This window comes from Palaemon carinicauda, chromosome 4, assembly GCF_036898095.1.
Source record: "Palaemon carinicauda isolate YSFRI2023 chromosome 4, ASM3689809v2, whole genome shotgun sequence".
Classification (NCBI taxonomy): domain Eukaryota; kingdom Metazoa; phylum Arthropoda; class Malacostraca; order Decapoda; family Palaemonidae; genus Palaemon; species Palaemon carinicauda.
The window spans coordinates 33,336,567-33,362,855 of record NC_090728.1 but is presented as its reverse complement, the minus strand read 5'-3'; the positions used below and the strand labels follow the sequence as shown (position 1 = coordinate 33,362,855).

Here is a 26,289-nt window from a genome sequence, read left to right as displayed (position 1 = left end):
GATATTACCCTTAGGATCTGCTTCCCACAAGAACATCATCACGCCCTTGGCCGAGTCCCTTGGACGGCGAGGTCACCAGGTTACCATTGCCTCCCTACACGCCGGCTCTGCCAACGCCTCTCGTTCCTTCACTGATCTTGTGGCCGCTGATGCCTGGAACTCTATCAAGAAAGTGACGGGCGAATTTGATGTCTTCAAGATGAGAGAAGCGAGTGGAGGAAAGAACGTCAACTCCCAAGTCATGAAAAAGGTTCTCCATCATCTACCCGAGTACTGTGACGCCTTTTTGAGAGACCCTGGCGTACAGGATGCATGGCGCACTAAGCCCGACTTGATTCTCTTGCCAGCTTTCATGAATGAGTGTGGATTAGCCCTTGTACACAAATTCAAGGTTCCCTTTATGTATGTGACCACTTCTGGCCTTACGCCTTGGACAGCTGACCTCCTCGGAAACCCTGAACATCCGGCATATGTCCCCAACCAGTATCTTCCTTATGGAGACCACATGAACCTCTGGGAAAGAACACTGAACACAATTGTCAGGTAAGATCACATATCAATGTTACTTTATTTGTTTCTGAAGTTCTAGTAACAAGATATTGAAGAATCATAACAATTTGTCAATGTCATTCAATTATAGTATTGTAATGGAATAAATCAAAGCATTTCTGTAACAATGAATCTCATTTCTTTATTTCTTTTGTCAACAGGTTCATCTCACCATACCTACGAAATCGTCTTGTGCTGTCTCGGTTGGATGGTGTCGTCCAGAGGTTTCTGAAGGATCCATTTGTTTCACTTTCTGAAGTAGAGAAGAACGTTTCACTGGTTCTGGTCAACTCACACTACTCCTTAGGCTACCCACGCCCACTGCTGCCTAATGTTGTTGAAGTGGGTGGCATGCACTGTCGCAATCCACGCCCAATACAAGACGTAGAGCTGAAACACTTCTTGGACTCTTCTCCTGTTCCTGTAGTTTTCTTCAGTCTTGGATCATCGATTCGTAGTGACCAATTACCTGCTGACCTGCGCAATGCTTTAGTGTCAGCCTTCGCTCGCCTTCCATATCGCATCCTGTGGAAATGGGAAGGAGCTCCTATTGCAGGTCTGTCGGCAAACGTCTTGACCCGTGCTTGGCTTCCCCAGCAGGATGTCCTTGGACACGAGAAGGTCAGGGCCTTCTTAACTCATGGCGGACTGCTGTCTATGCAAGAGGCTATTTACCATAATGTGCCCATGGTTGGCATTCCCTTAATGAGTGACCAACACCTCAATGTACGTCAGGTCGTTAATCTGGGTATTGGCCGAGAGCTCACTCTGGAGACCATGAACTCCCATTCCATCATGGAGGCAATAACAGCAGTCATCGAAAACCAGTCCTACCGAGATCAGGTCAAGATAAGGTCAGCCTTATTGAAGGACCAAGAAACTTCATCATTGGACCGCGCTGTCTACTGGACCGAACACGTCCTTCGTCACGGAGGGGCCCAACACCTCAGATCAGCTGCTGCCAACATGTCCATCCATCAGTACATGATGATCGATGTAATAGCTGTACTTACTCTTGCAGCTGTTGTTCTGCTGTTCTGTCTGAAATGGCTACTGAAATTCTTGTACTGTGCACTTCTATTTGCTCTCAAGAAAGCATCTACAAAGTTGCAAAAGTCAATCAAAGGTCATCTCCATATAGAGTAAATGAGTGTACGCTGAAATAGCTGTACTGAGATGGATCTGAAAGCTGATCTCATTCCTTGTAATGTGTACCTGATATAATAGCATTTTCATTCTCAACTTTCTCCCAGTTATGGATACAATCATTCATTCATAAATCTTTGAAAATGTCTATATGATAATCATTCTTCATTTCTATGTTTATATTATCATCAAAGAACATACTTTTATACCGCTTAAGAGATTCTATTTTTATATCTGCAAAAACCTATTATATGAATAAACAAATCTATAAATTTCGTTTTTCAATTCCCTATAACCATATATATACCTTTTAAAAATTCTCTAAACAAAATGATGAAATATTGAAACATGAGGAGGATCATTCCTCATTTTCATGATATTACAGAAAAGAGTATTTCTTTTGGTTTTAAATTCATTATGATAAACAATTGATGAACCTGGTTAGTTCTACTCACGACCTTTGTCTAAACAAAATTTTAGGAAATGAATATAAGATGAAAATATATTCAAAAGTATATTTCGTGAGGCCTCTAGAAAGTGAAGACTTCGTCTGGGAAATAAACTCATTATTGGCCTATCCCCTTTGTATATTGTGTTAGTTAATAAATGTAAGGTACATTTATCTGTAATATGTTTACACTGCAATTTCCCTTTCATATAGTTAAAGTGACGATGAAAGGAAAACTTAATAATTTTTATGGGACGATTCAGTACATATGCACCTAATAGAGAGAAAGAAGTTCATATTCCCCGTAGTGATTATCCCAATATCTAACACGAGACGACCTCTGGTGAGAAAATTGAAAAAAAAAAATCTCTTATTCCCAAGATACAATCATTCTGTTGACTTAGAGAAATTAAAAATCTCATTAACTATGATATCATACTTTTGAAATTGTGTAGGATATGATAAAGGACAAATATTTTCCCTGAATAATCTAGATTAGTTTTCCCATAGAATTTTCTTAAACACTTCTTATAAAGCCGATCATTTATCCTTTTGCCACCTTGATCACAACCATGCACGAGAAGGTATGGAATAGTATTAGGTTCAAGAGTATAAATAAATAACATCCACATAGTTTGATTGCTCATCCATTATTATTCAAGTCCGTATATACACTATCCCGTTAATTAAACATATAAAGCTACGTAAAGCCATTTAGCCTTGTCTCGGCTCTCTAACTAAATATCTGTGTGGAATTATATTTAATCGACAGTGAATCACAGATTTTGGGCTTATTAAACAGAATTTGTGACAATATACTAAACATTTAGGTACTTTGAATAATTATTCAGCTGATACTGAACCTCAGACTGAGTTTCACAGCTGTGGTGCCATCCGGTGTGTCCTGGTCAAGCGTTGATTTATCTGCTCTATTGATATAAGAAAGCCAGTGAGTTCTAAAATTCGGATTCTACAAAGCGAAAAGATTAGAAATTGACACTAAGATCATCTAAATATTGGAAGTATTTGTGAATTTATTTCAAAATGTAATATTTCAGTATAATCAATGACATGCATCGTGAAAAAAAGGCAGCCATCTTGAATTTTTATGTGGCTATAGGGTTTTTTCAAAAGAGTGATTCCAAAGGAGTGTGTGTGCCAATTTTGGTGCTTGTTTCTGGAAATGAAAGATTCTCCTGAAAAATTGTTGTGATCTGCGCAACTAAAAGGACCCTTCGAAAATAGAACTTTCAAGTGACACTTGAACATTGAATAAAAAGGAAGTCAAATTTGGTGATCTGTCATTATCAAGTAAGTAGTTGATCCTTATAAGAGAGCAATGAAGGGGTTAGATTGATCACACGAATTTCCTTTATTTTAATCTTTATATGCTGAATATAAATTCCAATCATAAGTAGAATTCACTTATGACTTTTTATCTAATTATATTTTTACTATTTATTACGGTGAAAAGAAGGACCTGTAAATTTTAGAGATGGTTTGTTTCATTAAATGCTTGGTACTTCAAAGTGTCCTTCCTGCAGCTGTTAAAGGATGTTGAACAATTTGACTTGACTCCTCCTCTTTTCAAATTCTTCAAAACCTGAAGTGGTCGAGTAACGACAGAGGAGACCAGATTCTGAACAAGACTTTGCTAGTGTCCGAACCATTAGAGAATATCTCGAGCCTTTAAAACTTAGATGAGCACCTTCTTGATTTACTATTATATTTTGACATTAAGCATCATATTTTTTAAAGCGCTCTTCCGGATCCAATACATTTCTCATCAGTATAGACAATTTGTTATTCTGCATTTGCCATAATCACAGTTTTCGTGCTTTGATTGACACGGTGAGTACCAAGCAGATTCAAGGCAGTTACGGTTATGGTAACTATGATATATCCCTGAGCCTTTTCTGTTGCCTCATAATAATTAATCCTTCTTTTCTGCCATAATTTGATATTCTTTAAATAATCTTTCTTTTTGGGCTCAAGCCATGTCGTCCTGATGGATGGAAGTTCCTATAGGGTAGCTTCCTAGGGTATATTACAACTACGGCGATATTCCCAGAGAATTTACCTTAAGGTACCAGAATTCTAACTCCTGGAGCGAATATCCCTCGTGAAAGGGATATCGCGACATATCAGAGGACGTATTCTTGACACGCCACATGGCAATCTGCACCCCGAACAGAGATTTCGTATCGCAGGGGGCAATTGGCAAGAAACGAATTCGGGAAAGAAAAAGGGGGAGCCGCTCCCAAGGCTCCCTATCTCCCGTTTCGTAAGCGTGCCTGGCGCCATCTGTATTCCTTTTTGCGTAGCTTAACAACTCGGTGTTTTTTCCTGTGTTTCTCGCAAATCTTGGATTTATTCTACCTTTCATGGCTTCTCCAACTTCGTCGGCCTCTGATAAGTTGAGTACCATGTCTTTTATGTATAAATGTAGGCTCTTGGTAATTTTTTAGTGATTAATAAGGTTTAATCTTTGTTACAAGAGCCGTAGCCTACTAGAGGCGTCATGGACGCTGTCGCTCGCTAGGTATAAGTTTAGTTAGTCAGAGCGACATTCCCGGTTGTTTTGCTTTAATAAATTTTAGCTATTTAGCGTTACATAGGATTTCCTTTCGTGCTTTCGTATTATTTTGGCGAAGTATTCGCCAATTCTGGCCTACGCTAGGCCATGTAGCCTAGTCGTTTGGTCCTAGTACTTCATGCATGATTTTGGTTTTTCCGAGTGTATTAAAATTTTATTGAAGCTTTAGGCTATGTTTTATACATTTAAGATTATGTGGAATATTTCCAAGATAGTATACGAGTGAGTTTCGGTGATTTAGGTAATCGATTCTCTTGGTGCCTAGGCTAAGTTGCTTATGGAGCCTTAGTATACTTTCTCATACTCCCCGGTTGCTTTCTTTTCTTTGGAGAAGGTATGCAATCCCTTTCCCTCTGTTTAAGCCTTGGGCTTATCCCTAAGTGGTTTATCTGAATTAATTTTCGATAAAACTAGACTGGGGTGTTACTGTACCTTCCTGTTCCAGTAAGTCTGGTTCAAAGAGGGACAGAACAACAGAGTTTTTAGTCTGAGTCTGTGTTTGTCTGGCTTGGGGTAGAGTCTCCCTCGCTGGCCTGACACAGACATAGGAGGCTTAGCCTCCTTAGGTCACTACCGAAGGTTTCTGTACGAGATGATTCCTTCTTTTGTGATCTACCAGACTAGTCCTTGTTGCTGTTCTCGGGGGAGGATAAGTTTCTTTCCCTGGGAGTAGCAACACCTTCCTTGCTTTGGTGCTCTGGGAGCTGGCAAGTATTGCTGGCCTCCCCCCTTGGATCTCCCTTAGGCTAAGATGAGTTTCTTGGCTGCGGGTGATCCGTCACTAAAGCAAGGTTGGTAGGACCCTCTTTTGTCCCTTCCCCCTCTATCTCTGTAATGGCCTAGCCATTACAGTACTGTACGTCATTCTACATCTGGACCTAGAATAGGTTAGGATGTGGAATTGACTCAGTCCTTGCCGGCCGGCAGAGCTGCTGGCCGGCAAGGGTCTTCTGTTTTGAGTGCTGCCCGGACCTCCCTTGGTCCCTCATCCATGCCTGCCTGCAGAGTCAGACGGCATTGGTCAGGAAGCCTGAATTAGATTCTCCCCTTCCTTATATGCACTCTTTTGGATTGCCGGGCTTGGAGGTAGTGTACACTCTTATCCCGGCATCCATTCTGTTTTCTTCTAGTGCTGTACCCGACCCGGCTGCCGGCCTCATAGGCCGGCAGCCGGGCAGTTGTAGTCCTCTGGTTCTTTTGCTGCCTGCTGGCATCGGTCCTGTACCTCTGCCGGCCGACTAATGTCAGCCCTTGTCTGCCGGTCGCCAAGAGTGTGGCCGGCAGCCGGGTACTACCTTGTGTAGTGGTCGGTCAGCAGTCATTGCCGACCGACATTGGCTGTGCCGGCCGGCAGTTACTGCCGGCCGGCACATGCATTTGAACCAGCGTTCTGCCGCCTTATAGCTGTTAAGTAGTATACTTTAAAGCTAGTTATGGTGTGTGCCGGCCGGCAAGTGCCGGCCGGCACATAACCTCCTATACTGTACCAGTATTCTTCAGTATAACAGATACTGTAAGAAGAAAACTATAGTATGGGTTTTGGTACAGCACTGTGTGTTCTAACACTTTTGTGTTTTCTTGCACAGCCCTTTGCTGTTGCCCTACAGATAGGAAAGTGAGTTCTTTCCTGTCTATTATCCAGGATTTTAAAATCATTGCTTAGGTGTGAGCTCCACCTGTTTCCTCTGGAAACTTTACATTGGTTATTCTAGAAGAGATTAACCATTCGATTTTATTATCTGGAAGGCTGCAGCAATTGGTTGTGAAGGAAACACAAGTGTGTGTCTTTCGTTCCTGAATTGTTATGCTATACTATACATAGTTCACTTGATACTCTTGGAAATTTCTTCTCTTTACAGAAGGACCCTCCGAAGTGCGGAAGTGTCTTCTGCAACGTCCGCAGCAAGAGCCTCTGCGGACATGAGTTTGGTAGGAGACACGCAGCATGCGCTGTCTCCAAGGGTGATCTCTGGTATTGGGACCCTCAGGTATGTACTGTGTGCATTAATCTAATTACGGAGGCCCTTGATTCCCCTAAGATGGCGGAATCAAGGGCTATAGCAAGGGAGAAGCTTTGTACCTGGGTAAGGGGCTTCCAGAAGAACACCTCTGGACCTTATCTTCCAAGTGAGAAGATGAGGGCATATCTTTTCCCTAAGGCATCAGCTGATGCAGTGATTCCCCAGCCTCAAGAGGAGATCCCCAAGTTCAGATCCAGGTGGATGCTGAAGTCTCGGTCGCTATGCAAGACATCCAGTTAGATGACAGGATGTCTGTCGTGGACGAGCGTCTGGAGGAAGACCTCCTGGCAGAAGCCCAGGGTGAAGTTCAAGCCCCAGACGTTGTAGAGGATGAGGTCGACGAGGTGTCGGCTACTCCGGTTCAGATCCCGGAGCCTATTCCCTCAACATCGGCCGGTCTCCCAGTAGAGCCGGGACAGGCCCTCTCCTCCATTGTTGGAATGATCCAACAGATGCAGAAGGAGAATCAGGAGAAGGCGGCTGCAATGGAACTGCGGATGCAGAGCCTTGCGGAATCACATGGGCCCCAGAAAAGGCTCAATGTGAAAGACCTTCCCTTGTGCTCAGATGCTAAACCATGTGTCCGGCTGAGGAAGGAACCAGCTTCAAAGGAGGAGACAGAGCCGAAGGAGGTCATAGTGATGGACCATACTAAGGCTCAAGCTCTGCTTTCATCCTCGTTGAAAGAGAGGGGCTTCTCTAACTCAAAGGTAGCTGCATTGAGCAAGAAGCTCCCTTCCTTTGTGTCCTCTCCTGCTAGAGCCTTCCCCTTTTTACAGAAAGGGTTTGCGGCTGTACTAAAAGCAGTCGAGGCCGACAAGCCTTGCCCCTCCCTGGAGGAGTGTAAACCCTTGTCGCTGGCCCTACCTATGGACCACAAAGACTGGAAGGACGTCCATCTTACGTTCTCAGTTGGGAAGTTGGAGGCTGATATCGCCGGACGTCAGTTCGGCGAGGACCTCCCTAAGCTGTCTGACTTTCTCTTGCAGAGAGAGTTCGAGACAAAAGAAAGACTGGCTGCCTCAATGTCTCTTCAGACTACTCTTGAGACGATGGCAAGTGACCCCAAGGTCCATGAAATGTTCATGGTGGTGGCCAAGACTCATCTGGCCACAGTGACGAAGGACCTTTATGGCTTCGTCAAGGCGAGGAGAGCTTGTAGGGAGTTCGTGTTCACCTCGGCTACGGTGAGGCACGAGCCAAGGAAACTAATCTCCTCCAACATTTGGGGTAAAGACCTTTTCCCTACCGATTTGGTCAAAGAAGTAGTTGATAAGGCCGCCTTGGAGAATAGAAACCTTCTCCAGAAGTGGGGCCTGGCTATCAAAAGAAAGTCTTCCCCGGATGAGGGTCCTCAACCAAAGAGGAAGACTATGAGGACTAGGCTACCGTCTCGGCCAGCCAAGCCTTTTAGACAGCAACATCAACTGCAATTGCCGTTGCCTCCAGTGCCCCAGATCGTGGCACAAACCCCAACCACTTTTCAGTGGGTACCCCAGGCCGTGTCGACACAGTCCACGGCATTCACCCCATCGTTCGAAGGGCAGTCTACTTCCTTTCGAGCAAAGCCTAGAGGGGCAGCCAGAGGCTCGTCTGGGCGCCCCTCAAGGGGAAGGGGATTCAGGGGTGGTCGTGGTCAGGGAGGCAAGACCTCGGGACGGCAGTCCAAGTGGGATGATACCGGTAGGAGGGAGACTTCTGAAATTTCGGGATCGGTGGACCTTCGATCCCTGGGCCCACAGCCTACTCAAGAATGGACTGGGCTGGAGCTGGTACAGCACTCCACCCCCGGGCCTTTGGGTTTTCCAACACTCCACCCCCGTTCTGGAGGAGTACGTTCAAGAACTGTTGGAGAAAAATGTGATCCGAAAGGTGAAGTCCATCAAATTCCAAGGGAGGCTGTTTTGTGTTCCCAAGAAAGACTCGGAAAAGCTCAGAGTCATTCTGGACTTGTCGCCACTCAACAAGTTCATAGTGTATTGCAAATTCAAGATGCTAACACTGCAACACATAAGGACCTTACTGCCCAAGAGGGCATATTCCGTCTCTATAGACTTGTCAGACGCCTATTGGCACATTCCAATCAACCGTCGACTCTCCCCCTACCTAGGGTTCAGGCTACAACGAAGACTATACGCCTTCAGAGCCATGCCATTCGGGCTAAACATAGCCCCAAGGATTTTTACGAAGCTTGCGAGCATAGCTCTCAAACAATTACGCCTAAAGGGAATTCAGGTAGTAGCCTACTTGGACGACTGGTTGGTGTGGGCAGCATCCGAGACAGAATGCTTGCAAGCTTCCAGTCAAGTGATCCAGTTCCTAGAGTACCTAGGTTTCAAGATCAACAGAAAAAAGTCTTGACTTTCTCCATCTCAAAAGTTCCAGTGGCTGGGAATCCACTGGGACCTTTTGTCACACCGTTTCTCCATCCCGGCGAAGAAAAGGAAGGAGATAGCGGGTTCTGTCAAGAGACTTCTAGATTCCGAAAGGATATCAAGACGCGAACAGGAGAGGGTACTGAGCTCTCTCCAGTTTGCTTCGGTGACAGACCCAGTGCTAAGAGCACAGCTAAAGGATGCAACCGGAGTTTGGAGAAGTTATGCATCAAACGTGCGAAGAGATCTGAGAAGACCAGTTCCGCTTCGGCTACGTACTCTTCTCAGGCCTTGGTCCCAAGCCAGACATCTAAAGAAGTCGGTTCTTCTTCAGCCACCTCCCCCGTCGGTGACGATTCACTCAGACGCCTCGAAGGAGGGATGGGGAGGTCACTCTCATCGGAAAAAAGTCCAGGGGACTTGGTCCAAGCTATTCAAGACCTTTCACATAAACTTTCTAGAAGCTATGGCAGTGCTCCTTACCTTAAAGAAAGTTTCCCCGCGTCACTCGATCCACATAAGGTTGGTGATGGACAGCGAGGTAGTTGTGAGATGCTTGAATCAACAAGGATCGAGGTCACCACCTCTCAACCTGGTGATGTTGGCCATCTTCCGATTAGCGGAAAAGAAGAAGTGGTACCTGTCGGCAGTTCACCTTCAAGGAGTCCGCAATGTGACAGCGGACGCTCTATCCAGGTTCACACCGATAGAGTTGGAATGGTCCTTAGACGCAGGATCATTCTCCTTCATTCTGAATCAAGTCCCAGAACTGCAAATAGACCTCTTTGCGACGAAAGACAACAAGAAGTTGCCCCTGTACGTGTCCCCGTACGAGGACCCCTTAGCGGAAGCAGTGGACGTGATGTCCCTCAACTGGAACAGAGGGTCCAGGATTTATCTGTTCCCTCCTCACAACCTTCTGTTGAGGGTCCTCAACAAACTGAGATCCTTCAAGGGGGTAGCGGCAATAGTAGCCCACAAGTGGCCGAACAGCGTGTGGTTCCCCCTGGCATTGGAACTACAGCTGAAGTTTGTACCGCTACCAGATCCAGTTCTGACCCAGCGAGTCCAGAAGTCGACTGTCTGCGCTTCATTACAGAAAACCCGGACCCTGCAGCTCATGATTTTCTCTCCCTAGCGGTGAGAAAGCGTTTCGGGATTTCGAAAGCCAGCATAGACTTCCTAGAGGAATATAAGTGCAAATCTACTAGAAGGCAATATGAGTCATCTTGGAGAAAATGGGTGGCCTTTGTCAAGGCGAAGAATCCGCAGGAGATCTCGACAGACTTCTGCTTATCTTTCTTCATCCACCTCCATGGTCAAGGATTGGCAGCTAACACGATTTCAGCGTGTAAGTCTGCTTTGACAAGACCCATTCTATATGCCTTCCAGGTCGACCTAGGTAACGAGTTCTTTAATAAAGTTCCGAAAGCCTGCGCTAGGCTCAGACCTTCAGCACCTCCAAAGCCCATTTCATGGTCTTTAGACAAAGTTCTTCATTTCGCTTCTCTGTTGAGCAATGAAGAGTGTGCGTTAAAGGATTTGACACAAAAAGTTATTTTCCTATTTGCACTCGCGTCCGGGGCCAGGGTTAGTGAGATTGTAGCCCTCTCGAGAGAGGCAGGTCGTGTTCAGTTCCTGAATGGGGGAGAACTGAACCTGTTTCCGGATCCTACGTTTTTCGCCAAGAATGAGTTACCCACCAACAGGTGGGGTCCCTGGAGAATCTGCCCTCTGAAAGAAGATGCATCTCTATGTCCAGTAGAATGCCTAAAGGTCTATCTTCATAGAACTTCAGACTTCAAGGGTGGTCAACTATTCAGGGGAGAAACATCAGGCTCAAATTTATCTCTGAATCAACTCACATATTCACATATTTTATTCGCAGAGCGGATCCTGACAGTACACCCGCAGGTCACGATCCGAGGAAAGTTGCCTCATCCTTAAATTTCTTTAATTGTATGGATTTTGAACATCTCCGTTCATACACTGGCTGGAAGTCTTCCAGAGTGTTCTTTCGCCACTATGCGAAGCAAGTAGAGGAACTAAAGAGATCTGTGGTAGCAGTGGGTCGCGTCGTTAACCCTACTGTTTAACTCTGCGAGGAACAGTGGTTTTAATTGGGACGATTAATTCCAGGGTGAGTGTGTAGTTACATACTGTACTACAAACTAAGTGAGGGCACTGAGTTGCCCATGTAGACTGTTCCATTTCCAAAGGTGAACCTAGCATAAGTGCAGACATGTGTGCCGAGCGTTTCTAACGCTAATGTCATTGATTTGTAATACAGACTTTTATGACTTTGATACCTCGGTATCTTAAAAGTGGCATTTAATGTTTTTTCTTTCAGATAAACAAGTTCTGTTTACTATCATACTTATGCTTAAAGTTTTGGGTTATCCCTTCTTATATATATATATATATATATATATATATATATATATATACATATATATATATATATATATATATATATATATATATATATATTTGTGGTTAACCTGTCTGTTTATTGTCTGTCAATGAACTTGTTCTTGAGAACCTTGCGTCTCCTTCACCTGTGTCAATTTATTGGTATAATTGAGCATTCATTCTATGTACCTTATCTGGGATAATTCTAATAGAATTGTTCCTTTATGCAAGCTATGTTGCATTGGTTTATGCTTTCCCTTAACGGGAGGACCCCGTCCCATAAGGGGACGATGGCGGTTTTACTAGTTTCCTCCTATGCGGATATAAACCTTTGTCCAATACAAGTATTGTGCGGAGAACTGGTCGATATTTCATATTGACGCAGTGGTTCTTTACAAACTATGCTTTACTTAATATAGGGCGAGACCACTATATTAGCTTGCCTGGTATTCATACATAGGTATATGTACTCTTCAAGACTTTTCCAGAGTCTAGTAAGACTCTTCCCTGTAGGGGGCAGGAAGCTCTAACATGGTTTATAGTTAGTTGAAAAGATGTATAACGGTAACATCTTAGGTCTCTAGGTCTAGTCGACCGGGAAACATTACCTCCGGGGAGTACGGCACGTTCTGAGAATCCACAGATACAGTAATGCTCTGGTATACTTCCATCAGGACGACATGGCTTGAGCCCAAAAAACCGATTTTGAGCGAAGCGAAAAATCTATTTTTGGGTGAGATGGCCATGTCGTCCTGATGGACCCGCCCTTGCCTTTCTAAGAAAGGGCTGTAGGACCCCTCCCTACATACAGTATCTGTAGCACCTCGTGTACGCTACAAGGAATACAGATGGCGCCAGGATTGGCGCCAGGCACGCTTACGAAACGGGAGATAGGGAGCCTTGGGAGCGGCTCCCCCTTTTTCTTTCCCGAATTCGTTTCTTGCCAATTGCCCCCTGCGATACGAAATCTCTGGTCGGGGTGCAGATTGCCATGTGGCGTGTCAAGAATACGTCCTCTGATATGTCGCGATATCCCTTTCACGAGGGATATTCGCTCCAGGAGTTAGAATTCTGGTACCTTGAGGTAAATTCTCTGGGAATATCGCCGTAGTTGTAATATACCCTAGGAAGCTACCCTATAGAAACTTCCATCCATCAGGACGACATGGCCATCTCACCCAAAAATAGATTTTTCGCTTCGCTCAAAATCCGTTTTTCTGCCATAATTTGATATTCTTTAAATAATCTTTCTTTTCTGCCATAATTTGATATTCTTTAAATAATCCTTCTTTTCTGCCATAATTCAATATTCTTTAAATAATCTTTCTTTTCTGCCATAATTTGATATTCTTTAAATCTTTCTTTTCTGCCATAATTCGATATTCTTTAAATAATCTTTCTTTTCCGCCATAATTTGATATTCATTTAATTTTTACTGATAAATTTTTCTTGTCCAATATTTCCGTATTTTGCCGCAAAACTCCTTCTTTGTTGTGCATTTTTATCATATCTTTGCTTATTAGTAATGGCTATATAAATATAGATTGTTTATATCATTGATTATGAATTTGACATCTAAATTTCTAGTAGTTATTTTATTCATTCCAATATTTTTTATACATTTTATAGCCTTAGCGATAAGTTTTACGCTTTTTGGTGATTTTCTGATTTTAAAGTCGATTACCCTTTTATTAATTGAAAACCTTCACTATTGTTACAAAGTGTTTTAATACTATTAACATCTATGTAGTTCAAAAAGTTTTACTGAGATTTCAGTAGTGAAAAAATCATAAAAAATATTCTCTTTAACAAGGATCTGATAAAATAAACTCCTTTGCGGCATAAAAACATTTTCGTGTATCAGACGCAATATAAATTCTAAAAAAAAAAAACATGTGTTAAAATTCATTTACAAAATTCATGGTAAGAGAATGTTATTGGATTTACACTGGTAATCATACCAAGTTGTGTGACTGAACTTGCTGGTACTTGTACAAAAAATAAAGTTCTTAATCTTTGGTAGAATACTTTTTTAAATTTAAACTTGGTTAAATAAAATGTAAAATTATATATACATGCATGAACATTATTAATGTTGAAATCATTATATTTCAATTGAAGGGCAATTCTTAAGGAACGTGGGACTGAAAAGATTGTAAAAAGGGCAACCAATGGAATCCCAGCTGAGGCAGAAGATGCAAAAATTCTATAGAGGAACTATCATCCGATATATGTCATTACTCCATACGGACTGTGGTTATCATATCAGACTGTTAGATAATTATCTCATTAAACAAAATAACAGAATTTGGGTCGTATAACTATGAAAAATAAAGTTACATCTGAGAAAGAATAAATTCATATAAAGATATCGAAATATTGTGACGATGTATCTCGGTATTTACTCTATAAAAAGTCCAAAATAAGCATTTTTTTTTTTATATATAGGAATAGGCTTACATAACCAGTCCCCTATAGAACACTTATCAAATGAATCATGTATTTAATCAGTCAGTCCTAATATTTTATCAGTAAAAAAGGTTAATAACATTAAAAGATTATGTGTAGGCCTACACATCAAACTCTCAAATTTTGAAGGAATAATAAGAGCAAAAGTCTAAATAACAATTTCTGAAATCAACTGACGTTTTATCCAAGAATTGATGCTTATGAATTTTGTTTATATATTTGGTTCATATAACCAGACGCTGGGGCTTGGAAGGCCATTCAGTGCCGAGTTATAACTAAGCAAGAGCCCTTTATTTATACTACGGAGAAATTAGTAAGATTATTTCTTATAATTACATTAATATAATCTGAAAATCTCTCATGAAAACAAGGCAATAGATTCAAATTTTTGGTCACTAGGAAACTCCCAAAGTGTGTATTCTTCCATCGGTTTTTATATGGAAGTATGTTGTCTATTTCTCTGTTTTATGAACAAGAATTTCATGCATGGATAATAAACTGATAATGCACGTCGTGTATTCTAACAGGAAAATCTGTCGAAAAATACCTTCGTCAATACTGACGCTGATTAGGTATCAGAGATTGACGAGCTCTTCGGTGGGGGTATAAAAGGAACCACGGGTTTCTGGTCAAGGCATAACCAAACCTAAAGTCGAGCAATATTCATCTCAAGAGGAAAACGACAAAAAATTGTGAGAAAAACTTTTATAGAAGAAAACTCCAATATGAAGATCCTGCTTCTTCTAACTACTGTTCTCTCCTGCGAATGTTCGAAAGTTCTGATGATATTACCCTTAGGATCTGCTTCCCACAAGAACATCATGACGCCCTTAGCAGAATCCCTCGGACGGAGAGGTCACCAGGTTACCATTGCCTCCCTACACGCCGGCTCTGCCAACGCCTCTCGTTCCTTCACTGATCTTGTGGCCGCTGATGCCTGGAACTCTATCAAGAAAGTGACGGGCGAATTTGATGTCTTCAAGATGAGAGAAGCGAGTGGAGGAAAGAACGTCAACTCCCAAGTCATGAAAAAGGTTCTCCATCATCTACCCGAGTACTGTGACGCCTTTTTGAGAGACCCTGGCGTACAGGATGCATGGCGCACTAAGCCCGACTTGATTCTCTTGCCAGCTTTCATGAATGAGTGTGGATTAGCCCTTGTGCACAAATTCAAGGTTCCCTTTATGTATGTAACCACTTCTGGCCTTACGCCTTGGACAGCTGACCTCCTCGGAAACCCTGAACATCCTGCATATGTCCCCAACCAGTATCTTCCTTATGGAGACCACATGAACCTCTGGGAAAGAACACTGAACACAGTTGTAAGGTAAGATCACATTTCATTGTCACTTTATTTATTTCTGAAGTTATAGTAACAAGATATTAAAGAATCATAACAATTTGTCAGTCAATGGCATTCAATTATAGTATTGTAATGGAATAAATCAAAGAATTTCTGTAACAATGAATCTTATTCCTTTATTTCTTTTATCAACAGGTTCATCTCACCATACCTACGAAATCGTCTCGTGATGTCTCGGTTGGATGGTGTCGTCCAGAGGTTTCTAAAGGATCCATTTGTTTCACTTTCTGAAGTAGAGAAGAACGTTTCACTGGTTCTGGTCAACTCCCACTACTCCTTAGGCTACCCACGCCCACTGCTGCCTAATGTTGTAGAAGTGGGTGGCATGCACTGTCGCAATCCACGCCCAATACAAGACGTAGAGCTGAAACACTACTTGGACTCGTCTCCTGTTCCTGTAGTTTTCTTCAGTCTTGGATCATCGATTCGTAGTGACCAATTACCTGCTGACCTGCGCAATGCTTTGGTGTCAGCCTTCGCTCGCCTTCCATATCGCATCCTATGGAAATGGGAAGGAGCTCCTATTGCAGGTCTGTCGGCAAACGTCCTGACCCGTGCTTGGCTTCCCCAGCAGGATGTCCTTGGACACGAGAAGGTCAGGGCCTTCTTAACTCATGGTGGACTGCTGTCTATGCAAGAGGCTATTTACCATAATGTGCCCATGGTTGGCATTCCCTTAATGAGTGACCAACACCTCAATGTACGTCAGGTCGTTAATCTGGGTATTGGCCGAGAGCTCACTCTGGAGACCATGAACTCCCATTCCACCATGGAGGCAATAACAGCAGTCATCGAAAACCAGTCCTACCGAGATCAGGTCAAGATAAGGTCAGCTTTATTAAAGGACCAAGAAACTTCATCACTGGACCGAGCTGTCTACTGGACCGAACACGTCCTCCGTCACGGAGGGGCCCAACACCTCAGATCAGCTGCTGCCAACATGTCCATCCATCAGTATATGATGATCGATGTAATAGCTGTGCTTACTCTTGCAGCTGTGGTTCTGCTGTTCTGTCTGAAATGGCTACTGAAATTCTTGTACTGTGCACTTCTATTTGCTCTCAAGAAAGCATATATGAAATTGCAAAAGTCAATCAAAGGTCATCTCCATATAGAGTAAATGAGTGTACGCTTAAATAGCTGTACTGAGATGGATCTGAAAGCTGATCTCATTCCTTGCAATGTGTACCTGATAAAATAACATTTTCATTCTCAACTTTCTCCCAGTTATGGATACAATCATTTATTCATAAATCTTTGAAAATGTCTATATGATGATCATTCTTCATTTCTATATTTATATTATCATCAAAAAACATACTTTTATACCACTTAAGAGATTCTATTTTTATATCTGCAAAACCCTATTATACAAATAAACAAATCTATAAATTTCGTTTTTCAATTCCATATAACTATATATACCTTTATAAATTATCTAAAGAGAGTGGGGTTCCCCTGCTGTATGGGACTGGAAAAAGCAGCCATCAAAGTAAAGTAAAGTAAAGTAAACACAATGAGAAAATATTGAAACATGAGGAGGATCATTCCTCATTTTCATGATATTACAGAAAATAGTATTTCTTTTGGTTTGAAATTCATTATGATAAACAATTGATGAACCTGGTTAGTTCTACTCACGACCTTTGTCTAAACAAAATTTTAGGAAATGAATATAGGATGAAAATATATTCAAAAGTATATTTCATGAGGCCTCTAGAAAGTGAAGACTTCGTCTGGGAAATAAACTCATTATTGGCCTATCCCCTTTGTATATTGTGTTAGGTAATAAACGTAAGGTACATTTCTCTGTAATATGTTTACACTGCAATTTCCCTTTCATATAGTTAAAGTGACGATGAAAGGAAAACTTGATAATGTTTATGGGACGAGTCAGTACATATGCACCTAATAGAGAGATAGAAGTTCATATTCCCCTTAGTGATTATCCCAATATCTAACACGAGACGACCTCTGGTGAGAAAATTGAAAAAAAGATCTCTTTTATCCACAAGATACAATCATTCTCTTTACTTAGAAAAATGAAAAATCTCATTATCTAAGGTATCATACTTTTGAAATTGTGTAGGATATGATAAAAGACAAATATTTCCCCTGAATAATCTAGATTAGTTTTCCCACAGAATTTTCTTAAACATTTCTTATAAAGCCGATCATTTATCCTTTTGCCACCTTGATCACATTATTATTCAAGTCCGTATTTACACCTTCCAGTTAACTAATCATACAAAGCTACGTAAAGCCATTTAGCCTTCTCTCGGCTCTCTAACTAAATATCTGTGTGGAATTATATTTAATCGACAGTGAATCACAGATTTTGGGCTTATTAAACAGAATTTGTGACAATATACTAAACATTTAGGTACTTTGAATAATTATTCAGCTGATACTGAACCTCAGACTGAGTTTCACAGCGGTGGTGCCATCCGGTGTGTCCTGGTTAAGCATTGATTTATCTGCTCTATTGATACAAGAAAGCCAGTAATTTCTAAAATTCGGATTCTACATAGCGAAAAGATTAGAAATTGATACTGAGATCATCCAAATATTGGAAGTATTTGTAGATTTATTTCAAAATATAATATTTCAGTATAACTAATGACATCCATCGTGAAAAATGGCAGCCATCTTGAATTTTTATGTGGCTATAGAGTTTTTTTCAAAAGAGTGATTCCAAAGGAGTATGTGTGCCAATTTTGGTGCTTGTTTCTGGAAATGAAAGATTCTCCTGAAAAATTGCTGTGATCTGCTCAACTAAAAAGACCCTTCGAAAATAGAACTTTCAAGTGACACTTGAACATTGAAAAAAAAGGAAGTAAAATTTGGTGATCTGTCATTATCAAGTAAGTAGTTGATCCTTATAAGAGAGCAATGAAGGGGTTAAATTGATCACACGAATTTCCTTTCCTGTAATCTTTATATGCTGAATATAAATTCCAATCATAAGTAGAATTCACTTATGACTTTTTATCTAATTATATTTTTACTATTTATTACGGTGAAAAGAAGGACCTGTAAATTTTAGAGATGGTTTGTTTCATTAAATGCTTGGTACTGTAAAGTGTCCTTCCTGCAGTTGTTAAAGGATGTTGAACAATTTGACTTGACGACTCCTCTTTTTAAATTCTTCAAAACCTGAAGTGGTCGAGTAACGACAGAGGAGACCATATTCTGAACCAGACTTAGCTAGTGTCCGAACCATTAGAGAATATCTCGAGCCTTTAAAACTTAGAGGAGCACCTTCTTGGTTTTACTATCATATTTTGACATTACGCATCATATTATTTGTTAATGCGCTCTTCCGGATCCAATACATTTCTCATCAGTATAGACAAGAAGTTATTCTACATTTTCCATAATCACAGTTTTCGTGCTTTGATTGACACGGTGAGTACCAAGCAGATTCAAGGCAGTTACGGTTATGGTAACTATGATATATCCCCGAGCCTTTCTGTTGCCTCATAATAATCAATCATTCTTTTCTGCCATGATTTGATATTCATTTAATTTTTACTGATAAATTTTTCTTGTCCAATATTTCCGTATTTTACCGCTAAACTCCTTCTTTGTTGTGCATTTTTATCATATCTTTGCTTATTAGTAAGGGCTATATAAATATAGATTGTTTATATCATTGATTATGAATTTGACATCTAAATTCCTAGTAGTTATTTTATTCAGTTCCAGAATTTTTTATACGTTTTATAGCCTTAACGAGTTTTACGCTTTTTGGTGATTTTCAGATTTTAAAGTCGATTACCCTTTTATTAATTGAAAACCTTCACTATTGTTACAAAGTGTTTCAATACTATTAACATCTATGTAGTTTAGAAAGTTTTACTGAGATTTCAGTAGTGAAAAAATCATAAAATATTCTTTTTAGCAAGGATCTGATAAAATAAATTCCTTTCCGGTATAAAACAGTGTATCAGACGCAATATAAATTCTAAAAAAAAAAAAAAATGTGATAAAATTCATTTACAAAATTCATGGTAAGAGAATGTTATTGGATTTACACTGGTAATCATACCAAGTTGTGTGACTGACCTTGCTGGTACTTGTACAAAAAATAAAGTTCTTAATCTTTGGTAGAATACTTTTTTTTTTAAATTTAAACTTGGTTAAATAAAATGTAAAATTATACATACATGCATGAACAATATTAATGTTGAAATCGTTATATTTTAATTTAAGGGCAATTTCTAAGGGACGTGGGACTGAAAAGATTGTAAAAAGGGCAACCAATGAAATCCCAGCTGAGGCAGAAGATGCGAAAATTCTATAGAGGAACTAACATCCGATATAAGTCATTACTCCATACGGACTCTGGTTATCATATCAGACTTTGTTAGATAATTATCTCATTAAACAAAATAACTGAATTTTGGTCGTATAACTGTGAAGAATAAAGTTACATCTGGGAAAGAATAAATTCATATAGATATCGAAATATTATGATATGTATCTCGGTTTTTCCTTTAAAAGGTTCATGATAAGCAATTTTTTTTATATAGGAATAGGCTTACATAACCAGTCCCCTATGGAACACTTATCAAATGAATCATGTATTTAATCAGTCAGTGCTAATATTTTATCAGTTAAAAAGGTTAATAACATTAAAAGATTATGTGTACAGTAGGCCTACACATCAAACTCTCAAATTTTGAAGGAATATTAATAAGAGCAAAGGTATAAATAACAATTTCTGAAATAAAAGGACGTTTTAACCAAGAATTGATGCTTATGAATTTTGTTTATATATTTGGTTCATTTAACCAGACGTTGGGGCTTGGAAGGCTATTCAGTGATGAGTTATAACCGAGCAAGAGCCCTTTATTTATACTACGGAGAAATTAGTAAGATTATTTCTTATTATAATAATATAATCTGAATCTCTTATGAAAACAAGGCAATAGATTCGAATTTTCTGTCACTGGGAAACTCCCAAAGTGTGTATTCTTCCATCGGTTTTTATGCAGAGGTAAGTTGTCTTTTTTTCTGTTTTATGAACAACAAGAATTTCATGCATGGATAATAAACCGATAATGTACGTCGTGTATTCTAACAGGAAAATCTGTCGAAAAATACCTTCGTTAATAATGACCCTGATTAGGTATCAGAGATTGAAGAGCTCTTCTGTGGGGGTATAAAAGGAACCACGGGTTTCTGGTCAAGGCATAACCAAACCCGAAGTTGAGCAATAACCATCTCAAGAAGAAAACGACAAAAATTGTGAGAAAAACTTTTATAGAAGAAAACTCCAAGATGAAGATCCTGCTTCTTCTAGCAACTGTTCTCTCCTGCGAATGTTCGAAAGTTCTGATGATATTACCCTTAGGATCTGCTTCCCACAAGAACATCATCACGCCCTTAGCAGAGTCCCTCGGGCGGCGAGGTCACCAGGTCACCATTGCCTCCCTACACGCCGGCTCTGCCAACGCCTCTCGTTCCTTCACTGATCTTGTGGCCGCTGATGCCTGGAACTCTATCAAGAAAGTGACGGGCGAATTTGATGTCTTCAAGATGAGAGAAGCGAGTGGAGGAAAGAACGTCAACTCCCAAGTCATGAAAAAGGTTCTCCATCATCTACCCGAGTACTGTGACGCCTTTTTGAGAGACCCTGGCGTACAGGATGCATGGCGCACTAAGCCTGACTTGATTCTCTTGCCAGCTTTCATGAATGAGTGTGGATTAGCCCTTGTACACAAATTCAAGGTTCCCTTCATGTATGTGACCACTTCTGGACTTACGCCTTGGACAGCTGACCTCCTCAGAAACCCTGAACATCCTGCATATGTCCCCAACCAGTATCTTCCATATGGAGACCACATGAACCTCTGGGAAAGAACACTGAACACAGTTGTAAGGTAAGATCACATTTCATTGTCACTTTATTTATTTCTGAAGTTCTAGTAACAAGATATTTAAGAATCATAACAATTTGTCAATGTCATTCAATTATAGTATTGTAATGGAATAAATCAAAGAATTTGTGTAACAATGAATCTTATTCCTTTATTTCTTTTGTCAACAGGTTCATCTCACCATATTTACGAAATCGTCTTGTGCTGTCTCGGTTGGATGGTGTCGTCCAGAGGTTTCTGAAGGATCCATTTGTTTCACTTTCTGAAGTAGAGAAGAACGTATCACTGGTTCTGGTCAACTCCCACTACTCCTTAGGCTACCCACGCCCACTGCTACCTAATGTTGTAGAAGTGGGTGGCATGCACTGTCGCAATCCACGCCCAATACAAGACGTAGAGCTAAAACACTTCTTGGACTCGTCTCCTGTTCCTGTAGTTTTCTTCAGTCTTGGATCATCGATTCGTAGTGACCAATTACCTGCTGACCTGCGCAATGCTTTGGTGTCAGCCTTCGCTCGCCTTCCATATCGCATCCTATGGAAATGGGAAGGAGCTCCTATTGCAGGTCTGTCGTCAAACGTCTTGACCCGTGCTTGGCTTCCCCAGCAGGATGTCCTTGGACACGAGAAGGTCAGGGCCTTCTTAACTCATGGCGGACTGCTGTCTATGCAAGAGGCTATTTACCATAATGTGCCCATGGTTGGCATTCCCTTAATGAGTGACCAACACCTGAATGTACGTCAGGTCGTTAATCTGGGTATTGGCCGAGAGCTCACTCTAGACACCATGAACTCCCATTCCATCATGGAGGCAATAACAGCTGTCATCGAAAACCAGTCCTACCGAGATCAGGTCAAGATAAGGTCAGCCTTATTAAAGGACCAAGAAACGCCATCATTGGACCGAGCTGTCTACTGGACCGAACACGTCCTCCGTCACGGAGGGGCCCAACACCTCAGATCAGCTGCTGCCAACATGTCCATCCATCAGTACATGATGATCGACGTAATAGCTGTGCTTACTCTTGCAGCTGTTGTTCTGCTGTTCTGTCTGAAATGGCTACTGAAATTCTTGTACTGTGCACTTCTATTTGCTCTCAAGAAAGCATCTACAAAGTTGCAAAAGTCAATCAAAGGTCATCTCCATATAGAGTAAATGAGTGTACGCTGAAATAGCTGTACTGAGATGGATCTGAAAGCTGATCTCATTCCTTGTAATGTGTACCTGATATAATAGCATTTTCATTCTCAACTTTCTCCCAGTTATGGATACAATCATTCATTCATAAATCTTTGAAAATGTCTATATGATGATCATTCTTCATTTCTATATTTATATTATCATCAAAAAACATACTTTTATACCGCTTAAGAGATTCTATTTTTATATCTGCAAAAACCTATTATATAAATAAACAAATCTATAAATTTCGTGTTTCAATTCCATATAACTGTATATACCTATTAAAAATTCTCTGAACAAAATGAGGAAATATTGAAACATGAGGAGGATCATTCCTCATTTTCATGATATTACAGAAAAGAGTATTTCTTTTGATTTGAAATTCATTATTATAAACAATTGATGAACCTGGTAAGTTCTACTCACGACCTTTGTCTAAACAAAATTTTAGGAAATGAATATAAGATGAAAATATATTCAAAAGTGTATTTCGTGAGGCCTCTAGAAAGTGAAGACTTCGTCTGGGAAATAAACTCATTATTGGACTATCCCCTTTGTATATTGTGTTAGTTAATAAACGTAAGGTACATTTCTCTGTAATATGTTTACACTGCAATTTCCCTTTCATATAGTTAAAGTGACGAAAAAAGGAAAACTTAATAATGTTTATGGGACGAGTCAGTACAAATGCACCTAAGAGAGAGATAGAAGTTCATATTCCCCTTAGTGATTATCCCAATATTTAACACGAGACGACCTCTGGTGAGAAAATTGAAAAAAAAAATCTCTTTTATCCACAAGAAACAATCATTCTGTTTACTTCGAGAAATAAAAAATTTCATTATTTATGATTTCCTACCTCTAAAATTGTGTAGGATACAATAAAGGACAAATATTTTCCCTGAATAACAGAAATTAGGTTTCCCACAGAATTTCCTTAAACACTTCAGATACAGCCGGTGTTTTATCCTTTTGCCCCCTTGATCACAACCATGCACAAGAAGGTATGGAATAGTATTAGGTTCAAGAGTAGAAATAGTTAACATGTACATACTTTGATCGTTCACCCAATATTATTCAAGTCCGTATATACACCATCCAGTTAACTACCCATACAAAGCTAAGTAAAACCGTTTAGCCTTGCCTCGGCGCTCTTAACTAAATATCTGTGTGAAATTATATTTAATCTACAGTGACAAAACAGATTTTGGGCTTATTAAACAGAATATTTAACAATAATCTGAACAATTAGGTTAAATAATTATTCATCTGATACTGAACCCCATGCTGAGTTTCACAGCAGTGGTGCCATCCCGTGTGCCCTGGTTAAGAATTGATATCCGCTCTATTGATAAAAGAAAACCAGTAAATTCTAAAATTCGGATTCTACCAAGTGAAAAAATGTATGAATTGACACAAAGATCATTCAAATAGCAAAAGTATTTGTGAATTTATTACAAAATGCAATATTTCAGTGTGTTCAATGGCATCCATCTTGAACAAATGGTAGCCATCTTGAATTTCTAAGCGGCTAACAGGTTTCATCAAAAGAGATATTGCAAATGAGTAGGCTGCGTGTTCTAATTTTGATATTTATTTCCGGAAATGGAAAGATTCTCCTGAATAATCGCTGTGATCTGCTCCAATAAAAACACTTCGAAAATAGAACTTTCCAGGGACACTAGAACTTTAAACAAAAAAATACACTTGAACTTTAAACAAAAAAGTAAGATTTTGTAATCTGTCATTATCAACGAATTTATCAATTTTAATGAAAGAGCAATAAATGGGTTAAAATGATCCAACGAATTTTTTTATTGTGATCTGTATAAGCTAAATATAAATTCCAATCATAAGTAGAATTCACTTGGGACTTTTTCTATTTATATTATTACTATTCATTACGGTGAAAAGAAGGACCTGTAAATTTAAGAGCTGGTTTGTTTTATTAAATTGTTGGTACTCGAAAGTGCCCTCCCTGCAGATGTTTAAGATTGTTAAACAATTTGACTTGACTCTTCCTCTTTTTCTAACTTTTAAAAACTTAAAATTGTCGAGTAACGACAGAGGAGACCATATTCTGAGTAAGACTTTACTAGCGTCTGAACCAGCAGAGAATATGTGCAGACTTTTAAACCAAGAGGAGCACTTTTTTTTTTTTTTTTACTATCATATTTTGACGTTACACATCATATTTGTTAAGACGCTCGTCCAGATGCCACGCATTTCTCATCAGTATGGACAAGAAGTTATTCTGTATTTGCCATGATCAGTCTCCTTGCTTGGATTGACGCGGTGAGTACAAGGCACATTCAGGGCAGTTACGGTTAGGGTAACTATGATAAATCCCTAAGCCTTTCTGTTGCCTCATGATAAATAATCCTTCTTATTTGTCATAATTTGATATTCTTTGCAAATTAAATGCTTAAGTTTTACTGATACATTTTTCTTGTCCAATTTTTCAGTATTTTACATCTTTCTTTGTTGTGCAGTTTTAACACATAACTTTGCTCATTAGTAAGGGCTATATAGATCTAGATTGTTTATATCATTGGTTATGAATTTTACATCTGAATTCCTAGTAGTTATTTTATTAAATTCCTATTGCTTATCTTATTCGATTCTCAAATTTTGTATACGTTTTATCGCCCTAGCGATCTGTTTTAAGCATTTTGGTGATTTTCAGTATTTAAAGTCAATTACTCTTTTATTTATTGACAACCTTCACTATTGTTGCAAAGTGTTTTAATACTATGAATATCTATGTAGTTTAAAAAGTTTTACTGAGATCTCAGTAGTAAAAAGATCATAAAAAGATATTCTTATTAGCAAGGATCTGATAAAATAAAGTCCTTTGTGACATAAAACGTTTTCGTGTATCAGACGCAATATGAATTCTTAAAAAATAAACTAGTGATTAAACTTTGACTAATTCATTGGAAGAGAATGTTTTTGGATTTGCCCTGGTAATCATGCCAAGTTGTGTGACTGTTATACATAGCTGGTACTTACACAAAAAATTAAGTTCTTAATCTTCGGTAGAATACTTTTTATTTTTTATATTTAACCTTGGTTAAATAAAACTGTAAAATTATACATGCATGTATGATGAACAATATTAGTGTGTCAAAATTGTTATATTTCAATTTAAGGGTAATTATTAACGGACATGGGACTGAAAAGATTATAAAATGGGCTGCCGATTAAAGCGAGAATTGAATTTAAAATATGTACAATAACCCACCAAGTTATCAGAACCGGGCGTCCAAAATACTTAGGAGAACTGCTACATATTGTGCAGCCAACAAATCGTGTCGACAAGAGAATAGTTACAGATGGCTTCAAACTATTGGAACTTAGATAAATCTCTACTCTAGGCTCCAGAGCCTTTAAATATGCAGCCCCGAGACTATATGATAAGCTCCCACGAAACATTCGAATGATTGAAGATATTAAGGCTTTCAAGAGGAAACTGAAGACTTTCTTATTTCATGAGTCTTTTGACAGTGACGATTTAACGGTAAATGAACAATACGCGATATGAAACGTTAAATACTTTGAACGAACAAGGTAAAACGACAGTGGAGGTCGTGTAGAGAGTGGGGTTCCCCTGTTGTATGGGACCGAAAAAACAGCCATCAAAGTAAAGTAAAGTAAGTAACCAATGGAATCCCAGCTGAGGCAGAAGATACGAAAATTCTATAGAGGAACTATCATCCGATATAAGTCATTACTCCATGCGGACTGTGGTTATCATATCAGACTTTATTAGCCGATTATCTCATTAAACAAAACAGAATTTCGGTCTTAAAACTGTGAAGAATAAAGTTACATCTAGGAGAG

General features: G+C 39.7%; 3 protein-coding genes across 3 annotated transcripts in view; all 3 read left to right on the top strand.

Moving 5' to 3' along the window:
* LOC137639873 (UDP-glycosyltransferase UGT5-like) overlaps window positions 1-1,961 on the top strand; it is a 2,141-nt gene extending 180 nt beyond the window's left edge. Inside the window, exons 1-2 of the mRNA XM_068372136.1 lie at window positions 1-543; window positions 711-1,961. The exon at window positions 1-543 is cut by the window's left edge and continues 180 nt beyond it. Of these exons, the coding sequence (XP_068228237.1) occupies window positions 1-543; window positions 711-1,695 (1,528 nt within the window). The 3' untranslated portion in view covers window positions 1,696-1,961. The remainder of the gene's footprint in view (window positions 544-710) is intronic.
* Window positions 1-16,664, top strand: part of LOC137639884 (UDP-glycosyltransferase UGT5-like) — a 25,587-nt gene extending 8,923 nt beyond the window's left edge. The window contains exons 2-3 of the mRNA XM_068372147.1: window positions 14,544-15,343; window positions 15,515-16,664. Of these exons, the coding sequence (XP_068228248.1) occupies window positions 14,742-15,343; window positions 15,515-16,499 (1,587 nt within the window). The 5' untranslated portion in view covers window positions 14,544-14,741 and the 3' untranslated portion in view covers window positions 16,500-16,664. The remainder of the gene's footprint in view (window positions 1-14,543; window positions 15,344-15,514) is intronic.
* Window positions 16,665-18,591: 1,927 nt separating this feature from the next.
* On the top strand, window positions 18,592-22,665 carry LOC137639882 (UDP-glycosyltransferase UGT5-like). The gene is made up of 3 exons (XM_068372144.1): window positions 18,592-18,787; window positions 20,469-21,267; window positions 21,435-22,665. Exons 2-3 carry the CDS (start codon window positions 20,666-20,668, stop codon window positions 22,417-22,419), a joined length of 1,587 nt encoding a protein of 528 aa, XP_068228245.1. The 5' UTR covers window positions 18,592-18,787; window positions 20,469-20,665; the 3' UTR covers window positions 22,420-22,665.
* The last annotated feature ends 3,624 nt before the right edge of the window (window positions 22,666-26,289 follow it).

Excerpts from the sequence above, each read along its gene's own strand:
- LOC137639882 (XM_068372144.1), top strand. The coding sequence starts at position 20,666 with ATGAAGATCCTGCTTCTTCTAGCAACTGTTCTCTCCTGCGAATGTTCG. Across the intron at positions 21,268-21,434 it reads ACACTGAACACAGTTGTAAG|GTTCATCTCACCATATTTAC; the intron begins GTAAGATCACAT and ends TTTTGTCAACAG.